The sequence below is a fragment of the Mobula hypostoma genome, chromosome 7, assembly GCF_963921235.1.
Source record: "Mobula hypostoma chromosome 7, sMobHyp1.1, whole genome shotgun sequence".
Classification (NCBI taxonomy): domain Eukaryota; kingdom Metazoa; phylum Chordata; class Chondrichthyes; order Myliobatiformes; family Myliobatidae; genus Mobula; species Mobula hypostoma.
Genome location: NC_086103.1, coordinates 17,431,620 through 17,453,952, shown reverse-complemented (window position 1 = coordinate 17,453,952; position 22,333 = coordinate 17,431,620). Strand labels below are relative to the sequence as shown.

The following is a 22,333-nucleotide window of genomic DNA, read 5'->3' as shown; positions in this document are numbered from 1 at the left end:
GTTACAACCATGGTGTGCCAAAGAGCATCTCTGAACGCACAACACATCGAACCTTGAAGCAGATGGGCTAGAGCCGCAGGAGACCACAAACTCAGCAGCCACTTCATTAGATACAGGAGGTAATGAATAAAGTGATCAGTGGATGTATTTAAAACATTTGCATTGTAGGGGAAGTAAGGGGTACAGGGAAAAGGCTGAGAGGTGGAGCTGAGTCCACGGACAGATCAGTCATGTTCTTACTGAATGGTGGAACAGGCACAATGGACAGCCCAATCAGTGGTGGAAGCAGCGCAGAGAGGAGTAAATTAAAGTACAGACGGGACACTGCCTTAGGAACCAGTGATCACAATATAATTGAGTTCAACTTGAAATTTGATAGGGAGAAAGTAAAGTTTGATGTAGCAGTATTTCAGTGGAGTAAAGGAAATTACAGTGGTATGAGAGAGCAGTTGGCCAAAGTATATTGGAAGGAGCTGCTGGCAGGGATGTCAACAGAGCAGCAATGGTGTGCATTTCTGGGAAAAATGGGGAAGATGCAGGATAGATGTATTCCAAAAATGAAGAAATACTCAAATGGCAAAATAGTACAAGGGAAGTCAAAGCTAATGTAAAAGCAAAAGACAGAGCATACAACAAAGCAAAAAATAGCAGGAAGAAAGAGGATTGGGAAGCTTTTAAAAACCTACAGAAAGCAACTAAAAGAATCATTAGGAGGGAAAAGATGGAATATGAAAGCAAGCTAGCAAGCAATATCAAGATGGATAGTAAAAGCTTTTTCAAGAATGTAAAAAATAAAAGAGAAATGAGAGTGGCTATAGGACCACTAGAAAATGAGATGGAGAAATAATAATGAGGGACAAGGAGATGGCAGATAAACTAAATGAGAATTTAGTTCACGGTCATGCACTATGGTAGAAGAATTAAGTGTGCAGACTGTTTTCTAAACAGGGAGAAAATCCAAAAATCTGAGATGCAAAATGAATTGGGAGCCCTTGTGCAGAACGCCCTAAAGGTTAACTTGCAAGTTGATTCGGTGGTGAGAAGGCAAATGCAATATTAGCATTCATTTCAAGAGGTCGAGAATACAAGAACAGGGATGTGATGCTGAGGCCTTATAAGGTGAGGCCTCACCTTGAGTATTGTGAACAGTTTTGGGCTCCTCATCTTAGAAAAAATGTGCTGATATTGGAGAGGGTCCAGAGGAGGTTCACAAGGATAATTCTGGGAATGAAAGGGTTATCATATGAGGAACGTCTGATGGTTCTGGGTTTGTACACGCTGTAATTGAGAAGGGTGACGGGGAATCTCATTGAAACCTTTTGGATGTTTATAGACTGAGACAGAGTAGATGTGGAAAGGATGTTTCCCATGGTGGGGGTGTCTAGGACAAGAGGGCATAGCCTCAGGATAGAGAGGCATCGATTTAAAACAGAGATGCGGAGACATGTGTTCAGTCAGAAGGTGGTGAATTTGTGGAATTTGTTACCACGGGCAGCTGTGGAGGCCAGGTTGTTGGGTATATTTAAGACAGAGCTTGATAGGTTCATGATTGGCCACGACATAGAAGGTTATGGGGAGAAGGCTGGGGAGCAGGGCTCAGGAGGGGAGAAAATGATCAGCCATGATTGAATGAAAAAAAATTCAGCCATGAGCGAATGGCCTAATTCAGCTCCTGTGTCTTTTGGTCAGATGGCCAGATACTGTAGCTAACTCCCAGTCCATAAGTCCTTATTGAGTGGTGGAGCAGGCTCGATGGGCTAGATGGCCGACTCCTGCTCCTAGTCCTTACTTCTTATTGAACAGTGGTGCAGGCACAACAGGTCAAATGACCGACCTTTGCTCTCAGTTCTTATGTGTTCTTATGTACCAAGAGTATAACCATTGTCTACCTGGTGTCTGGGTGCTATGTACTCAGTGTGCATACAGTGTGCCCATACCAGGCTCATTAGCTGCCCACATTGTACTCCGTGTCTGCCCACACCATGCCCTCTGTCTGTCCACACTGTACCCTGTGCCTGCCCACACCATGCCCTCTGTCTGTCCACACTGTACCCTGTGCCTGCCCACACCATGCCCTCTGTCTGTCCACACTGCACCCTCTGTCTGCCCACAGCATGCCCTCTGTCTGTCCACACTGTACCCTGTGCCTGCCCACACCATGCCCTCTGTCTGTCCACACTGTACCCTGTGCCTGCCCACACCATGCCCTCTGTCTGTCCACACTGTACCCTGTGCCTGCCCACAGCATGCCCTCTGTCTGTCCACACTGCACCCTCTGTCTGCCCACAGCATGCCCTCTGTCTGTCCACACTGTACCCTGTGCCTGCCCACACCATGCCCTCTGTCTGCCCACACCATGCCCTCTGTCTGCCCACACTGTGCCTAGTGGTTGCCCGTACATGCCTTCTGCTTGCCCAAGTCATACCCTGTCTGTCCACACTGTACCTTGGTACATGATCAACGTGCGGACAGTGTGGTCACACCCACCCACCACCTGCCCCTGCCACTGTTACCTTGTTCATCACGGCGTTGAGCCTTTCGGCCTCGCAGTCGACGACCACGTGTCGATCCTTCCCCTTGTCCAGGTCCCTGAAGAGCATCCGGAAACCCTCCTCTGTGGTGGTCTCCATGCTGACGGCCGTAACCTGCCAGTTTCTCTCTGCTGCCGTGTCCAGCACTTTCTGTAACACTGACAGACCTGTGTAGGAGCGAGTGGTAGAGCATCAACACGGGGGGTCTCGGACCCCAGAGCCCAGGGGATCCAAACCCCCTTCCACTACCATCCAGATCTGCGCATGGGCAAGTGGCAGAGCACCGACACTGAGGGTCTCTGACCCCAGAGCCCAGGGGATCCAAACCCCCTTCCCTTTCCATCCAGACCTGCACACAAGCAAGTGGCAGAGTGCCAACACTGAGGGTCTCGGCCCCCAGAGCCCAGGGAATCCAAACCCCCTTCCACTACTATCCAGATCAGTGCATGGGCAATTGGCAGAGTGCCAACACCAAGGGTCTCAAACCTGGCACTAGGGGATTGGCCCAATGTCAGTGCCTATGTCAGTGGCAGGGGATCCAAACCCACTCCCCCCATTACCCAGACCTGTGCAAGAGGCTACAAGAGGCTGGACCTGGCACCAGGAGTAACCATACCCATTCCTCCCCTACCCAGACTTGCACAGGAGTGAGTGGCCCAGTGCCAATAGCAATAGGCTGTTGGACCCAGCACCAGCAGCATCCAATCACCACTCCCCCAGCCCCCTCTTCCTCTTCCCACTGGAGTACGAGAAGCCAAAAATTGGGAGAGGCTTCAGGAGGGTGTGGAGGAGCCGAGGGAATGGGCCACAATGTGGCAGAGGGAGGATAAGATGAGACACTGTTGGTAGGGGGAGGATGTTTGAAGAGACCTTGTTGTCCCCAAGGCCGGCACAGAGGTGAAGTGGGAAGTACTGCTCCCTACCAGCCTCAGAGACCCGGGTTCAATCCCAAGCTCTGTGTAGAGGGTAATGAATCTGTGAAATTCCTGGCCACAGATTGCTGTGAAGGCCAAGTCAATGGGAATATTTAAAACAGGGGTTGATCAGTTCTTGATTAGTCAGTCGGTCAAAGGTTATGGGGAGAAGGACAAAAGAACGGGGTTGAGAGAGACAATAAATCAGGCATGATGGGATTGTGGAGCAGACTCAATGGGATGAATGGCCTAATTCTGCTCCTACGTCTTAATACCATTAGGCCATTCAGCCCATCAATCCCATTCAACCCCATACACCTGTTCTCTCACCGTATCCTTTGATGCCCTGACCAATGAGGAATCTATCAACTTTCGCTTTAAATGTACCCACGTACCTGGCATCCACAGCTGTCTGTGGCAGAGTATTTTACAGATTCACCACTCGTTGGTTAAAAAAAAATTCCTCCTCACCTCTGTGCTAAAAGGTCACCCCTCAATTTTGAGGCTGCACCCTCTATTTCTGGATACCCCCACCAGAGGGAACATCCCTTCAACATTCGGTAGATTTCAACAAGATCCCCACACATTCTTCTAAATTCCAGTCAGTACAGGCCCAAAGCTGCCAAACACTCCTCATATGTTAACCCTTTCATTCCTGTAATCATTCTCGTGAACCTCCTCTGGACTCTCTTCGATGACAATACATCCATCGGAGATATGGGGCCCAAAACTGTTGATATACTCCATGTGAGGCCTGAGTAGTGTCCTATAAAGGGTTGGCATTATTTCCTTGCTTTTATATTCTATTCCCCTTGAAATGAATGGCAACATTGCATTTGTCTTCTTTACTACAGACTCAACTTGGAAATTAACCTTCTGGGAGCCCTACACGAGGACTCTTAAGACCCTTTTCACCTCTGATGTTTGAATTTTCTCCCCATTTAGATAATAGACCACACTATTGTTCCTTTACCAAAATGCATTATCATACATTTCCTAACACTGTAGTCCATCTGCCACTTTTTTGCACATTCTTCTAATTTGTCCAAGTCGCATTCCTTCCTCAGCACTACCTACTCCTCCACCTATCTTCATATCATCTGCAAACTTTGCCACAAAGCCATCAATTCCACTGGAAAACAATGTGAAAAGTAGTGGTCCCAATACTGACCCCTGCGGAACACCGCTAGTCACAGTCAGACAACCAGAAAAGACCCCCTTTATTCCCACTCACTGCCTCCTGCCTGTCAGCCATTCCTCTGTCCATGCCAATATCTCTCCTGTAACACCACAGGATTTTATCTTGTTAAGCACCTCATGTGAGACACTTTATCAAATGCTTTCTGAAAATCTAAATAAATAACATCACTGACTCTTCTTTGTCCAGCCTGCTTGTTACTTCCTCAAAGAATTCTAACAGATTTGTAAAGCAAAATTTCCCTGCAGAGAAACCATGCTGACTTTGACATTTTATCATTAGTCTGCAAGTGCCCTGTAACTGCATTTTAATAACGGATTCCAACACTTTCCCAACCACTGAGGTTATGCTAACTGACCTATAATTTCCTGTTGTTTGTCTTCCTCCCTTCTTGAAGAGTGGAATGACATTTTCCTCCAGGACCATGCCAGAATCAAGTGATTCTTAAAAGATCATGGTCTATGCATCTTTTCAGCAACCTCTCTCAGGATTTTGGGATATAGTCCATCTGATCCAGGAGACTTATCCACCTCAAGACCTTTCAGTTTGCCTAGTATTTTTTGCTTTGTAAAAGCAATGCCACTCACTCCTGCTCCCTGACACTCACAGACCTCTGCCATACAGCTAGTGTCTTCCACAGCAAAGACTAAAGCAAAATACTTATTAAGCTCATCTGTCATTTCTTTGTGCCTCATTACTACCTCACCAGCAACACACATCAAAGTTGCTGGTGAACGCAGCAGGCCAGGCAGCATCTCTAGGAAGAGGTACAGTCGACGTTTCAGGCCGAGACCCTTCGTCAGGACTAACTGAAAGAAGAGCTAGTGAGAGATTTGGAAGTGGGAGGGGGAGGGGGAAATCCAAAATGATAGGAGACGACAGGAGGGGGAGGGATGGAGCCAAGAGCTGGACAGGTGATTGACAAAAGGGATACGAGAGGATCATGGGACAGGAGGTCCAGGGAGAAAGAAAAGCGGGGGGGGGGGAACCCAGAGGATGGGCAAGGGGTATAGTGAGGGGGACAGAGGGAGAAAAAGAGAAAAAGGAGAGAGAGAAAAAGAATGTGTGTATATAAATAAATAACGGATGGGGTACGAGGGGTAGGTAGGGCATTAGCGGAAGTTTGAGAAGTCAATGAAGTTTGAGAAGTTTGAGAAGGAATTTCTCTCCTTTTTCTCTTTTTCTCCCTCTGGCCCTCTGACTATACCCCTTGTCCATCCTCTGGGCTTTTTCCCCCCCTCCCCCTTTTCTTTCTCCCTGGGCCTCCTGTCCCATGATCCTCTCATATCTCTTTTGCCAATCACCTGTCCAGTTCTTGGCTCCATCCGTCCCCCTCCTGTCTTCTCCTATCATTTCGGATCTCCCCCTCCCCCTGCCACTTTCAAATCTCTTACTAGCTCTTCTTTCAGTTAGTCCTGATGAAGGGTCTCAGCCCGAAACGTCGACTGTACCTCTTCCTAGAGATGCTGCCTGGCCTGCTGCATTCACCAGCAACTTTGATGTGTGTTGCTTGAAATTCCAGCATCTGCAGATTTCCTCCTGACTACCTCACCAGCATTATTTTCCAGTGGTTCAAATCAACCCATCTTCCTTTTATTCTTTACAGAACTGAATAATGTTCTTATGTTCTAAAGAAAAATCTTTTAGTAATCCTGCTTTATAAATATCTCATCTTTTCCTTTCTTATGGCTTTTTTAGTTGCCTTTTGTTGGATTTTAAAAACGTCCTAATCATCCAACTTCCCACTCACTTTTGCTACCTTATATGCCCTTTCCTTGGCTTTTATTCAGTCTTTAACTTCCCTTGTCGGCCACAGTTGCCTCACCCTGTCATTTGAGAACAACTTCCTCTGTGGGACATACCTATCCTGCGCCTTGTGAACTATTCCCAGAGACTTCAGCCATCTCCGCTCTGCCGTCATCCCCGCCAGTATTCCCCTCCAATCCACCTGGGCAAGCACCTCTCTCAGGCCTCTGTAATTCCCTTTATTCCATTGTGATACTGATACATGTGACTTGCGCTTCTCCCTCTCAAATTGCAGTATGAATTCAATCATATTATGCTCACTGCCTACACATCACTCAGTCTAAGATAGCCTTTTCCTTAGTGGACTTGAGCACAAGCTGCTCTAAAAAGTCATCACGTAGGCATTCAACAAATTCCCTCTCTTGCGATCCGACACCAATCTGATTTTCCCAATCCCCTTGCATATTGAAGTCCCCCATTGCAATTGTGACATTACCCTTATTACGTGCCTTTTCCAGTTGCCTTTGCAATATCAACCCCAGATCTTGGGGTAGAGATGGCCAATTCCTGCTTTACATTCTGTAGCACTTCCCAGAGGAGAAGCAAGTGTTTAATCATACCTCGGTCTGCATCGTAAATGTACACAAACTTCTGCCACTTGTAGTGTTCAATGAGACTGAGCAAAGCATTCTGGATGTCTGGTCTCATCTGGATCACAAATTGGTTGGAGGTGTCGACAGGAAAGCTGGGGGTGATGAACGAGAGGTGCAGAGCTCCACAGAACGAGCTGAGTGTGTTTACCGTCTTCCTGTCGTAGAAGCCGAAGATGGCGTAGACTCCACGGGCAAACAGTGAGCAGACTGAGAAAGAGAAACAGAGCATATCTCAGAGGGGAAGCACAGAGGAGCTTGGGCGTCAAATAAATGAGACATCAGTAACAGTGGCATTTGCCAAGGGCTCCCTCTCAGGCCCAGAGTGAGTAAAGGGGTGAAGAGAGTGGTCTGCTGCCCCAGACCAGTCTGGATATAAAGAAGAAGGATTTGACTGCTGGATATTGCAGACCCATTCCTCACCTCATCCTCCACCTGAACTCAGCTCAAAGAGTCAAAGGGCAATACAGCACAGAAACAGATCCTTTTGTGCCAAATTGTTATTCTGTCTATTCCCACTGACACACATCCAGACCATAACCCTCCATAGCTCTCTTATCCAAGTGTTGAAACCTGCAGAAGGTTGTAAACCAGCCTGCTCCATCGTGGGCTCTAGCCTCCCAGCATCGAGGACACCTTCAAAAGGCAATGCCTCAAAAAGGCAGCATTTGTCATTAAGGACCCTCACCACCCAGGACAGGCCCCTTTCTCATTGCTACCATAAGGGAGGAAGTACAGAAGCCAAAAGACTCACACTCAGTGTTTCGGGAACAGCTTCTTCCCTCTGCCATCAGATTTCTGTATGAACAATGAACCCATGAACACATCCTCAATATTTTTCCTCCATTTTTGCAGTATTGATTTAATTTATATATATACAGTATATATTTCTTGCAATTTATAATTTTATTCCAATGTACCACTGCTGCAAAACAACAAATTTCATGACATATGCCATTCATATTAAACTTGATTCTAAGTGTAAGGGGTTTCTTCTTTTATGTTACTGTGAAGGCTAACAAAATGGCTTCTTTGTTATGTTATAATTAAAAATGGCTTTTCTGTAATAATAACTGCGATGTAAGGAGTTCTCTCTCTCTCTCCACTTGTTTGTGTTATATTATTGATAAGAGAGAGAATGAACCAATTGGGATAGATGTTATTCTTTCTTGTGTGTCTGTAAGCTATTGTTTCGCAGGGCTTTGGGGCAGAAGGCGCGATGCTGTAAGCTGGGTGGCGGAACGGACCACGAGCAGGAGTCCAAGGCCCAGGGTCTTCGGCGAGGAGAGGAAATGTAGACAAACACGCGTGGAGCGTCTGGTCGACCACCGTGGTTGGTCCCAGGCGGCGGGTCGAGGTGGTCGGAGAGGATCGAACGGTGGAACGAAGAGTCCGTTAATTGAGCTCCAACTGTTGTGCACGGAGTGGTTGAACTTTGATAAGTTTGGCACCTTTTATTTTCCTTTTATATTTCATCTCTATTAATTACATAGTCCCAGTAAGATCTATAAAGTGTAATCATTTAATCGCATATGGTGTACTGTCTGTTATTTGGCGGTGTGGGGTACATCACACAGCATCCACACAAACCTGATTACCCAGTTTGGCGGGGCCGAAGGCCTGCTCCCCCTAGACAGAAGTGAGCTGAGAGAGCCTGAGGCTTAACAGGGGGCTACATAAATCTCACTTATCCAAACATTTCTTAATGTGGAAATCAAACCCGCATCCATCACATCCACTGACAGCTTGTTCCACACTCTCATCATGCTCTGAGTGAAGATACTGTCTCTCAGATTCCCTGTATATATTTCACCTTTCACCCTTACCCCAAGACCTCTAATTGTGGTCTCACCCAACCTCTGTAGTTCCCTTTAGTCCACTGTAATACTGGTACATCTGACTTTAGCTTCTTCTCAAATTTCAGGGTGAATTTGGTCATATTATGATCACTTGCTCCTGAGGGTTCTTTTACCTTAAGCTCCCTAAACAATTCCGGTTCATTGCACGACACCCAAACCAGAACTGCTGATCCACTGGTAGGTTCAACCATGACCTGCTCTAAAAAGCCATCTCGTGTACACGTTAGAAATTTTGGGATGCAGCACTGACCTGATTTTCCCAGTCTACCTGCATATTGAAAGCCCCTGTGACTATTGTGACACTGCCCCATTGGCATGCATTTTCTATCTCCCATAGTAATTTGGAGACCACATCCTTACTACTTTTTGGTGGTCTGTAATCAACTCCGATCAGGGTTGTTTTACCCTGGCAGTTCCATATCTCTATCCACAATGATTCAATACCTTCCTACCCTATGTTGCCTCTTTCTAATGATTTGATTTCAGTTTTTGCCAACAGAGCAACGCCACCCCCTCTGCCTTCCTGCCTATCCTTTTGATACAACGTGTATCCTTTGACATTAGGCTCCCAGCTATAATCTTCTTTCAGCTATGATTTCAGTTATGAGGAAAGATTGAACAGGCTGGGGCTGTTTTCCCTAGCGTGCCAGGAGTACAAGGGGAGATTTAACAGGTCTATAACATTATGACAAGCAATGATATGTAGATAAGAATATTTTTCCTAGCAGGGAAGCCTGACGCATAGAGGGCAGAGGTTAAAGGTGAGAGAGGAAAATTTAAAAGAAATGTGTGGGGCAAGTTGTTTTTTTTACACAGAGTGGTGGGTACCTGGAACAGGTTTAATATGGGTACCTGAATTGTTGAGTGTGTGTCTTCAGGCTCCTGTACTTCCTCTCTGATGGTAGAAATGTGAACAGGGCATGTCCTGGGTATTGGGGGCACTTAATGATGGACGCCGCCTTTTTGAGGCACCGCTCCTTGAAGATGTCCTGGATACTATGGAAGCTAGTCCCCATTATGGAACTGACTAATTTTACAACTCTCTGCAGCTTACTTCAATCCTGTGCAGTAGAACCACCACCCCCTCACCCTTCCCCACACCAGATGGTATGGTGGGGGCAGATACACTGGAGATAATTTGTAAAAACTCTAGACACATGGATAAAAGAAAACTGGAGGGTTATTGGCTGTGTTGGAGCGAAGGGTTAGGTTGATATAGGTCAGTACAAGATTGCAGGCTAAAGCACCTTCACTGTGCTCCACTGTTCGACATCCTATGTTCCATCTACTTGTGTTGGGTATATGTACTGTTCTGCGTTGGATGTTGTCTGTATATATCACCCACATATTATCCAGACATGGGATGAGTACACTGACCAAATGTTCTGCATGTACTCCGTTCAAATGAAAAATATATTCTCCATCTGGCAAATGGGAGTCATTTAAAAGTGAAATAATGGGCTACTCTTCCGATAGGGACAAGGCTGGGAAACCCTGGAGGTTCAAAAGAATAATTCAGGAAATAAAAGGGTTAATGTATGAGGAGTGTTTGATGGCTCTGGGCCTGTACTCACTGGAGTTTAGAAGAACGAGGCAGAGATCTAATTGAAAACTATCGAATATTGAAAGGGTGAGATAGTGTGGATGTGGAGAGGATGTTTCCTATATTGCGGGATTCTACAAAAACAGGGCCCAGCCTCAGAATAGAATGACATCCATAAAGAACAGGATTGAGGAGGAATTTCTTTAGCCAAAGGTGGTGAAACTGTGGAATTCATTGTGGAGGCCAAGTCTTTGGGTATATTGAAAGCAGAGTTTGATAGGTTCTTGATTACTCAGGGCATCAAAGGTTACAGGGAGAATGGGGTTGAGAGGGATAGTAAATCAGTCATGACAGAATGGTTGAGTAGACGTGGCCTATTTCTACTCCTGTTTCTTATGGTATTGTACATTAACAAGATGGCATCCGTTAGTCTTGCGAGACCATGGATCTGTGCCTGGAAAGTCTTCACTCTCCAGGGCACAGGCCTGGGCAAGATTGTATGGAAGACCAGCAGTTGCCCATGCTGCAAATCTCCCCTCTCCACGACACCAATGTTGTCCAAGGGAAGGGCATTAGGACCCATACTCGCCGAGCAATGTGCGATTAAGTGCCTTGCTCAAGGACACAACACACTGCCTCGGCTGGGGCTCGAACTCACGACCTTCAGGTCGCTAGTCCAATGCCTTAACCACTTGGCCACCTGCCCATGTACATTGAGGCTGGATAAAGAAAGGGAGGTACGTGTGAGTATAGAGAACTGAAGACAGGAGCACAGAAGTCTTGGCTCAGAAAGGACCCTGTTTACAGTTACTGTTCTATCTATTTGCTACGTATGCCTACAGAAAAAGAATCTCGAGGTTGTATGTGGTGACATATATGTACTCTGATAAATTTTTACTTTGAACTTTGATAGTAGAAGGGCAAAGCTGAGCACTACTGAAGCAGGTTAAGGGGAATCCAAGAGCATCAAGTGCAAGGGGGTAACCAAGGAAAAAGTAGTCTCATCTGGAGATCAAGGTGGCAATGTGTTTGTGCAGCCAAAGGGTTTAGATGAGGTATTAAATTAATACAAATCCATGAGTCCACTGGAGGCCGGAGGCTGAAGTTAGTGTTTGGGAGGAGGCAATGGGGGGTTTGTTTAGCTGTTGTGTTGTTGTTTGTTCTGTTTTGTTTTATTATGTTTGGTGGTTGTTCTGCTGGGCAGGCTATGTTAGCGCTGGAATGTGTGGTGACACTTTCTGGTTTACAGATTTATGTACGTGTACTTCAAAACCGGGAGTGGAATGCATGTTGTGTGTTAACACTAACACGTCAAGAATGTGTTGGTGGGAGGCCCGTGAAGCAGGCACCTTTCCTCCCACCTACCCACACACATACACCGTCCTCTAACCCCAGGACAGGCTGTCTTTGTCGGCCTCCATCACACTCATGAAATCACAGACATCAGAATGTAAAATAGTACGGCAGAGGAACAGGCCTTCCAACTAATTAATTTAGTCATCAAATGGCTAACTAATCTCTCCTGCCTACACCATATCCATATCCTTCCACTTCCCTCACATCCATGTGCCAATCTAAATATCTGCTAAAATCTCTGATGTCTCTGCCTCTATCAGCACCCCAGGCGGCACATTCCAGGCAGCCACTGCTGTCTGTGTGAAAAACTTACCACTCACATCTCTTTTGAAATTACCCCTTTTCACCTTAAATGCACGTCCTCTGGTATTAGATGTTTCAACCCTGGGAAAAAGTAACTCTCTGTCTACTCTATCTATGCCTTTCATAGTTCTTGCATGATCTCCCAGAATCTCATAAGCTCCACACAACCCTGGAACATCTGGACAGCAAAGATGCATACATCAGGATGATCTTTATTGATTACAGCTCAGCATTTAACACCTCAAAACCAAACCGTAAACTCCAAGACCTGGGCCTCAATACCCCCTTGTGTAATCGGATCCTGGATTTCATCACTTGTAGACCCCAGTGAGCTTGGATTGGCAAAGACATCTCCTCCACAACCTCTACCAACACAGGAGAACCACAGGGATGTGTACTTAGCCCCCTGCTCTACTTGCTTTACACCTATGACTGTGTGGGTAAGTACAGCTCCAACACCACAAGTGTTCTGACGACACCACTGTTATGGGCTGTATCAAAGGGAGTGATGAATCAACATACAGGAGGGAGATTGAAGATTTGGCTGAGTGGTGTAATAACAACAACCCCTCACTCAACATCAGTAAGTCCAAGGAACTGATAGCAGACTTCAGGAGAGGGAAACTAGAGGACAATGAGCCAGCAATCAACAGAGAGTCAGAGGTGGAGACGGTCAGTAACTTTAAATTCCTGGGTGTCACTATCTCAGAGGACCTGTCCTGGACCCATCAGATCAATATTATTGTGAAGAAAGCACGACAGCATATCTACTTCCTCAGGGGTCTGCCAAGGATTGGCATGTCATCAAAAACCTTGACAAACTTCTATAGATGTGTGGTGGAAAGTGTGCTGACTGGCTGCTTTACAGCCTGGTATGGAAACACCAATCTGTTTGAGCAAAAAATCCCTCAAAAGGTAATGGATTTGGCCCAATACGTCATGCATAAAACCCTCCCATCCATTGAGCACATCCACATGAAACGTTGCCATAGGAAAGCAGCATCCATCATCAAAGATCCTCACCACCCAGGCCCTGTTCTTTTCTCTCTGCTGCCGTCAGGTGGAAGGTAGAGGAACCTCAGGACTCACACCACCGGGTTCAAGAACGGTTACTACCCCACAACCATCAGGCTCTTCAACAAGAGGGGATAAGCTACACTCATTTAAGGACTCTGTTACTTTGTTATTTCATATCTATTTACTTATATCTGCGTTTACACAGTTTATTTACAGTTTACAGTTCCTGATGTTTACAGTTACTGTTCTATAGGCTTGCAAAGTTTGGCCCACAGAAAAAGAACCTCAGGGTTGTTTGTGGTGGTATGTTTGTACTTCAATACTAAATTTTACTTTGACTTTGACAAAAATCTCAATCAAATCTCCCCTCAGCCATTGCTGCTCCTTAATCTGAACTCCCCGAAGCCTCCATACTCCTTGATGAGACCTCCTCTCAGCCTACATCAATCCTCTTTCAAATCTCTCCTCAGCCTCCATCCCTCCTCAATCAGATCTCCCCTCAGCCACCGTCCCTCCTCAATAAGATCTTCCCTCAGCCTCCATCCCTCCTCAATCATAGTTCCCCTCAGCCTCCATCACTCCTCAATCAGATCTCCCCTCAGTCTCCGTCACCTCAATCATAGTTCCCCTCAGCCTCCATCCCTCCTCAATCAGATCTCCCCTCAGCCTCCATCCCTCCTCAATCAGATCTCCCATCAGCCTCCATCACCTCAATCAGATCTCCCCTCAGCCTCCATCACCTCAATCAGATCTCCCCCAACCTCCGTCCCTCCTCAATCAGATCTTCCCTCAGCCTCCATCCCTCCTCAATCATAGTTCCCCTCAGCCTCCATCACTCCTCAATCAGATCTCCCCTCAGTCTCCATCACCTCAATCATAGTTCCCCTCAGCCTCCATCCCTCCTCAATCAGATCTCCCCTCAGCCTCCATCCCTCCTCAATCAGATCTCCCATCAGCCTCCATCACCTCAATCAAATCTCCCCTCAGCCTCCATCACCTCAATCAGATCTCCCCCAGCCTCCGTCCCTCCTCAATCAGATCTTCCCTCAGCCTCCATCCCTCCTCAATCCGATCTCCCCTCAGCCTCCAACACCTCAATCAGTTCTCCCCTCAATCTCCACCCCTCCTCAATCAGATCTCCCCTCAGCTTCCATCACCTCAATCAGATCTCCCCTCAGCCTCCGTCACCTCAATCAGATCTCCCCTCAGCCTCCGTCACCTCACTCAGATCTCCCCTCAGCATCCATCTTTCCTCAATCAGATCTCTCCTCAGCCTCCATCACTCCCGAATCGGATCTCCCCTCAGCCTCCATCCCTCCTCAATCAGATCTCCCCTCGGCCACTGTCCCTCCTCAATCAGATCTCCCCTCAGCCTCCATCCCTCAATCAGATCTCTCCTCAGCCTCCGTCCCTCCTCAATCAAATCTCCCCTCAGCCTCCATCCCTCCTCAATCAGATCTCCCCTCAGGCATTTATAACCATATAACCATATAACAATTACAGCATGAAAACAGGCCATCTCGGCCCTTCTAGTCCGTGCTGAACTCTTACTGGAATATACTCTATTTACCGCAATATAGAGACATGCAATAGAATCTATGAAAAACTATTGTAAACAAGGACTGACAAATAAGCAATATGCATAAGACCGTAAGATATAGGAACAGAATTCGGCCTTTTGGCCCATTACGTCTGCTCCGTCATTTCATCATGGCTGATCCAATTTTCCCCTCAGCACCAATCTCCTGCCTTCTCCCCATAACCCTTCATGCCCTAACCAATAAAAAAAACCTATCAAACTTTGCCTTAAATGTACATAAAGTGCTGGCCTACACAGCTGCCTGTGGCAAAGAATTCCATAAATTCACCATTCTCTGGCTGAAGAAATTCCTTCTCATTTCTGTTCTAAAAGGATGCCCCTCCATTCTGAGGCTGTGTCTTCTGGTATTGGACTCACGCGTGCAGGAAACATCCTCTCCACATCCACTCTATCAAGGCCTTTCACCATTCGATGGGTTTCAATGAGCTCACCCCTCATTCTACTGATTTTTAGTGAATGCAGGTCATCAATTGCTCTTCATATGACAAGGTAATCCTGGAATCATTTTCGTGAACCTCCTTTGAACACTCTCCAGTTTCAGCACATCCTTTTGAAGATAAGGTGCCCAAACCTGCTCACAATACTCAAGTGAGGCCTCACCAATGCTTTATACAATCTCATCATCAGATCCTTGCATTCATATTCTAATCTCTTTGAAATTAATGTTAACATTGCATTTGCCTTCCTCACCCCAGACCCAATCTGCAGATTAACCTTTAGGGAATCCTGCACAAGGACTCCCAAGTCCCTTTGCACCTCAGCTTTTCATATTTTCTCTCTATTTAGAAAATAGTCAACCCTTTCATTTCATCAACCAAAATGCACGACCATGCACTTCCTGAGACTGTATTCCATCTGCCAGGTTTTTGCCTGTTCTCCTAATCTGATTAAGTCCTTCTGTAGCCTCTGAAAAGAACCTGCCTCTCCACCTATCTTCATATTGTCTGCAAACTTTGCAACAAAGCCATCAATTGCATTATCCAAATCATTGACAAATAACGTAAAAAGAATCAGCCCTAACACAGACCCTTGTGGGACACACTAGTCACCGGAAGCCAACCAGTAAAAGTTCTCTTTTGTCCCACTCTTTGTATCCTGCTAATCAGCCTATGCTTTATCCATGCTAGAATCATTCCTATAATACCATAGCTCGTAGATTGTTAAGCAGCCTCACGTGTGGCGTCTTGTCAAAAGCCTTCTGAAAATCCAAGTACACAACATCAACCAATTCTCTTTTGTCCATCCTGCTTGTTATTTCCTCAAAGAACTCTAACAGATTTGTCAGGCATGATTTCCCTTCTCAGGAAGCATGCTGAGTTTGACTTATCTTGTCATTAGTCTCCAAATACCCCGAAACCTCATTCTTAATAACAGACTCCAACACTTTCTGAAACACTGAGGTTAGGCTAACTGGCCTATGATTTCCTTTCTTTTGCCTTCCTCTCTTCTTAAAGAGTTAAGTGTCATTTGCAATCTTCCAATCCTCTGGGACCATGCCAGAATCAAGTGATTCTTGAAAGATCATGACCAATGCATCCATTATCTCTTCAGCAACCTCTCTCGGGACACTGAGATGTAGTCCATCTGGTCCAGATGACTGATCCACCTTAAGACCTTTGAGTTTGCCTAGCATTTTTTCCTTCGCAATAGCAATGGCACTCACTCCTGCTCCCTGACACTCACGGATCATTCAAGAGGGCTGGATGCTGAGAGGGGATCTGATTGAGAAGGGATGGAGGCTATAGGTGAGAGAATAGGACCAATCAAGTATGACAGTGGAAAAGTGTGTATGGAACCGTAGGAGGTAGCCAAGATACTTAATGAATACTTTGATTCAATATTCACTAGGGAAAAGGACCTTGGCGATTGTACGGATGACTTACAGTGGGCAGAAAAGATTGAGCATATAGACATTAAGAAAAAGGATGTGCTGGAGCTTTTGCAAAGCATCAAATTGGATAAGTCTCTGGGACCAGACGAGATATACCCCAGGCTACTGGGGGAGGTGAGGGAGGAGATTTCTGAGCCTCTGGCAATGATCTTCGTATCATCAATGGGGACGGAAAAGGTTCTGGAAGATTGGAGGGTTGCAGATGTTGTTCCCTTATTCAAGAAAGGGAGTAGAGATAGCCCAAGAAATTATAGACCAGTGAGTTTCACTTCAGTGGTTGGTAAGATGATGGAGAAGATCCTGAGAGGCAGGATTTATGAACATTTGGAGAGGCATAATATGATTAGGAATAGTCAGCATGGCTTTGTCAAAGGCAGGTTGTGCCTTACGACCCCGAATGAATTTTTTGAGGATGTGTCTAAACACATTGATGAAGGTAGAGCAGTGGGATCCAAGGGGACATTGCTTTGTGGATCCAGAATTGGCTTGCCCACAGAAGGCAAGGAGTGGTTGTAGACGGGTCATATTCTGCATGAAGGTCAGTTACCAGTGGCGTGCCTCAGGTATCTGTTCTGGGACCCTTTCTCTTCGGATGTTTATAAATAACCTGGATGAGGAAGTAGAGGGATGGGCTAGTAAATTTGCTGATGACACAAAGGTTGGGGGTGTTGTGGATAGTGTGGAGGGCTGTCAGAGGTTACAGCGGGACATCAATAGGATGCAAAACTGGGCTAAGAAGTGGCAGATGGCATTCAACCCAGATAAGTGTGAGGTGGTTCATTTTGGTAGGTTAAATATGATGGGAGAATATAGTATTAATGGTAAGACTCTTGGCAGTGTGGAGGATCAGAGGGATCTTGAGGTCCAAGTCCATAGGACACTCAAAGCTGCTGTGCAGGTTGACTCTGTGGTTACGAAAGCATATGGTGCATTAGACTTCAGCAATCGTGGGACTGAGATTAAGAGCCAAGAGGTGATGTTACAGCTATATAGGACCCTGGTCAGACCCCACTTGGAGTACTGTGCTCAGTTCTGGTCACCTCACTATAGGAAGGATGTGGAAACTATAGAAAGGGCGCAGAGGAAATTTACAAGGATGTTGCCTAGATTGGGGAGCATGCCTTATGAGAATAGGTTGAGTGAACTTGGCCTTTTCTCCTTGGAGTGACGGAAGATGAGAGGCGACCTGATAGATGTGTACAAGATGATGGGAGGCATTGATTGTGTGGATAGTCAGAGGCTTTTTCCCAGGGCTAAAATGACTAACACAAGAGGGCGCAGTTTTAAGGTGCTTGGAAGTAGGTACAGAGGGGATGTCAGGGGTAAGTTTTTTTACGCAGAGAGTGGTGCGTGCATGGAATGGGCTGCTGGCGACAGTGGTGGAGGTGGATACAATAGGGTCTTTAAAGAGACTTTTGGATTGGTACATGGAGCTTAGAAAAATAGAGAGCTATGGGTAACCCTAGGTAATTTCTAAAGTAAGTACATGTTCAGCACAGCATTGTGGGCTGAAGGGCCTGTACTATGTTTCTATGATTAGCGATCTGATAAAGGAGTGATGGAGCTGATGGGAGATCTGATAGAGGAGGAATGGAGCTGAGGGGAGATCTGATTGAGGAGAGATGGAGGCTGAGGGGAGATCTGATTGAGGAGTGATGGAGCTAGGGGGAGTTTTGATAGAGGAGGAATGGAGGCTGAGGAGGGATCTGATAGAGGAGGGATGGAGGCTGAGGAGGGATCTGATAGAGGAGGGATGGAACTGAGGGGAGATCTGATAGAGGAGGGATGGAGCTAAGGGGGAATTCTGATAGAGGAGTGATGGAGCTAGGGGGAGTTTTGATAGAGGAGGAATGGAGGCTGAGGAGGGATCTGATAGAGGAGGGATGGAACTGAGGGGAGATCTGATAGAGGATGGATGGAGCTGAGGGGGAGATCTGATAGAGGACGGATGGAGTGGATGGGAAATCTGATAGAGAAGTACCCTACATTGATAACAAATGTTCTCAGACTTTTGATTTTGGAAACAGAATCAGACTTATTATCACCGACATGCTGTATGTTATGGAATGTGTTGTCTTCAGTAGCAGTACAATACAAGACATAAAATAACTATATAAGGTACAATAAGAAAAATTAAAAAAACAAAGTCCAATGTCAATGGTAAAAAAATTATGAGGAAAAAAAAGTATCAGGGATAGGCTTAAACTGCACTTGAGAAGATTTGGTTAATCAACAACTTAATCTGTACTTGGAAAAGAAGGGATTAGTCAGCAATGGTACACATTTGTTCAGCATGGATCCTGTCAGAGTTACTGTCCTGTCCAAAGAGGCAACAAAGAGAACTGATGAACGTGATGTAGTGTACAGTAAGGGCTTTGACAAGGTTGGACTGGGGAGACTGGTCCAACAGATTGGAGCCCATGGACTTCAGTAAACTTTGACAAGTTGCCCCTAAAGAGACTGTCCAAAAGGTTCGAGCACATAGAGGTCTGAAAGGTCTGTGACAAGGTTGCGCTGTGGAAACTCATCCAACAGGCTGGAGCCCAGGGAACCAGGAAAAGTAGGCAAAGCAAAACTAGCTCAGTGAAAGGAGGTGGAAGTGAAGGGAATTGCTGCCTATAAGTCAATGACTGGTGGTCTCCTACAGGCACTGGTGCTGGGTCCCTAACTAGCTTTTAGAAGTATTAACAACTTTGAAATAAATGTATATAGGAGGTATGGTTATACCATTAAAAATGACACAAAAAGTGATATTGAGTGAGGGGATAAAGGTAACTGCAGAATGATATTGATTAGTTGTAAAATATTATATTAAACAATGGCAGAGCAACGGGAGTTGAACTTTAATCAAAGTAAGTGTCAGTGATCTCTTTGGTAGGGCAACAGGAAATCCAGGATTCAGAGATCCCGTATTGTGTACAGAGCAATTTGGTGTTCAAAGATCTCAAATTGGATACAGACGGATTTGATGTATAAGGATCCTGGATTGTGTACAAGGATCCTGGATCTGGATTATGTATGGAGGGATTTGGTATCAGAGAATCCCAGATTGTGTACAGAGGGATTTGGTGTACAGGGATCCTGGATTATGTAAAGAGGGACTTGGTGTACAAGGATCCCAGATTATGTAAAGAGGGATTTAATGAACAAGGATCCCATATCCTGATTTTATACGGTTAGTTGCTGTACAAGATCCCGGTCTGTTTACTGAGGGATTCCAGATCCCGAATCATGTTCAGAGGGATTTGGTGTATCAGGATCCTGGATCAAGTACATAAGGGTTTGGTTTATGACGCTTTTATAATGAACTTTCAAAAATCAATTGTTTCCGGCATGGTTTGGAGGACTGGAAAATTGCAAATTGCAAATTACACTCTTCAAGAAGGGAGAGAGGCTGAAAGAAGGAAATTATAGACCTGTTATCTGACCTCAGCGGTTGGGAAGATGTTGGAGTCGATTGCTAAGGATGTACAAACGTTGTAGTTCCATGATACTTGGAAGCACATGATTCAGTAGAAAATAGTCAGGATGGTTTCCTTAAGGGAAAATCTTGCCTGACATATTGATTGTAATTCTTTGAAGAAATAACAAGCAGGATTGGCAAAGGTAATTCAGTTGATGTTGTGTATTTGGATTTACAGAAGGTCTTCGACAAGGTGCCACACATGAGGCTGCTTACCAAGTTAACAGCCCATGATATTACAGGAAACATACTAGAATAGATAGAGCAGTGGCTGATTGGCAGGAGGCAAAGAGTGGGAATAAAGGGAGCCTTTTTTGGTTGACTGCTGGTGGATAGTGGTGTTCCATAGGGGTCTGGGTTAGGATCGATTCTTTTTAACATTATATTTCAATGATTTGGATGACAGAATTGATGGCTTTGTGGCCAAGTTTACAAAGATAGGTGGTGGGACAGATAGGTTTGAGGAAATAGAGAGGCTACAGAAAGAGATAGACAGATTAAGAGAATGTACAAAGAAATGGCAGATGGAATACAGTGTCGGAAAGTGTATGGTCAAGCACTTTAGTTAAAAATAATAAAAGCATAGACTATTTTCTAAACAGGGAGAAAATTCAAAAATCTATGGTTCAAGTGGACTTGGGAGTCCTTGTGCAGGATTCCCTAAAGGCTAATTTGCACGTTGAGTCGGTGGTGAGGACGGCAAATGCAATGGTAGCATTCATTTCAAGAGGACTAGAATATAAAAGCAAGGACAGAATGTTAAGGTTTTATAAAGCACTGGTGATGTCTCACTGTGAGTATTGTTAGCAGTTTGAGGCCCTTAACTCAGAAAGGAGGAGCTAACATTGGAGAGGATTCAAACGAGATTCACGGAAATGATTCCAGGATTCAATGGCTTGGCATATGAATAGCGTTTGATTGGTCTGGGCCCGTATTCATTGGAATTCAGAAGAATAAGGGGTGACCTCATTGAAACCCATTGAATGGTGAAAGGCCTTGAGAGAGCGGATGTGGAGAGGATGTTTCCTGTGTTGGGAGAGTTGAAGACCAGAGGACATAGCTTCAGAATAGTGGGACGTTCATTTAGAAAAGAGTTGAGGTGCTATTTCTTTAGCCAGAGAGTGATGATTCTGCGGAATTTGTTGCTCTTCATGGCTGTGGAAGCCAAATCATTGGATATATTTCAGGCAGATGTTAATAAGTTCTTGATTAGTCAGGGCATGAAGGGATAAGGGAAGAAGGCAGGAGACTGGGGACGAGTGGGAAAGTGGATAAGCCATAATGAAATGGCAGAGCAGACTCGATGGGCCAAGTGACCTAATTCTGGTCCTATGTCTTTTGTTTTTCCAGTGCACAAGTGTTAAGGTGATCAAAATAATCGTTACTCCAGATCCAATGCAGCACAAAAAAACACAATAGGATAAAGCATGCACTAATAAAGAGATAAAAAATATAAATACATAAGGTACATAAAAGACATAAATTGATTGGATGTGCACCAAGTGATGCAAGGCTCAGGAGTGTCTGTACATAAGGTAACTGATAGGAAATGATAAAAGTAGTGGTGGGGGGAAGGGTTTGTGGGTGGAGGTGTTGATCAGCCTTACTGCTTGGGGAAAGTAACTGTGTTTGAGACTGGTGGCCCTGGTGTGGATGCTACATAGCCTTCCCCCTGATGGCAATGGGGCAAATAGTCCATGAGCAGGGTGGGTAACATCCTTCATAATATTTCTGGCCTTTTCCCAGCACCTTTCTGTACATACACCCTTGATGGTGGGTAGGCTGGTGCTGGTGATGCACTGGGCAGTTTTAACTACCCGTTGTAGAGCCTTCCTGTATGCCACCGTGCAGTTTCTATATCATGCCGTGATGGGCACATTAGGATGCCGTCTACTGCACATCTGTAGAAGGAGTGAGTTTGGATATGCATAGTCCATCTCTCTTAGCCTCTTAGTAGAGGTGTTGGTGAGCTTTCCTGATTGTATAAAATATGTTCTGGAACCATGAGAGTTTGTGTGAGATGTGCGAGTGGTGCAAGTTCTTCTGAAGTCGATAACCATCTCCTCAGTCTTGCGGACATTGAGGAAGAGGTTGTTTGTCTGGCATCAGGTTTTGAGTTCTTCCGTCTGCTCTTGGCAAGTAGTCTCATTATTGTTCATGATGAACCCCGCCGTTGTCATGTCATCAGCAAAACTGACAAGGTGATTACTCGGGTGTTTGGCTGTGCAGTCACGTGTGAACAGGGTGGGCAAAGTGTACGAT

General features: G+C 45.5%; 1 protein-coding gene across 5 annotated transcripts in view; it reads right to left on the bottom strand.

The window, feature by feature from the left end:
• LOC134349170 (glutamate receptor 1-like) overlaps window positions 1–22,333 on the bottom strand; it is a 201,221-nt gene that overhangs the window by 160,073 nt on the left and 18,815 nt on the right. For 3 of the 5 annotated variants that reach the window (XM_063053099.1, XM_063053100.1, XM_063053103.1), the window contains exons 3-5: window positions 7,794–7,837; window positions 7,010–7,249; window positions 2,514–2,698 (exon numbers count right to left, since the gene is read on the bottom strand). In XM_063053099.1, coding sequence (XP_062909169.1) covers window positions 2,514–2,698; window positions 7,010–7,249; window positions 7,794–7,837 — 469 coding nt within the window. The remainder of the gene's footprint in view (window positions 1–2,513; window positions 2,699–7,009; window positions 7,250–7,793; window positions 7,838–22,333) is intronic. The other 2 variants (XM_063053102.1, XM_063053101.1) reach the window with 1 other exon arrangement.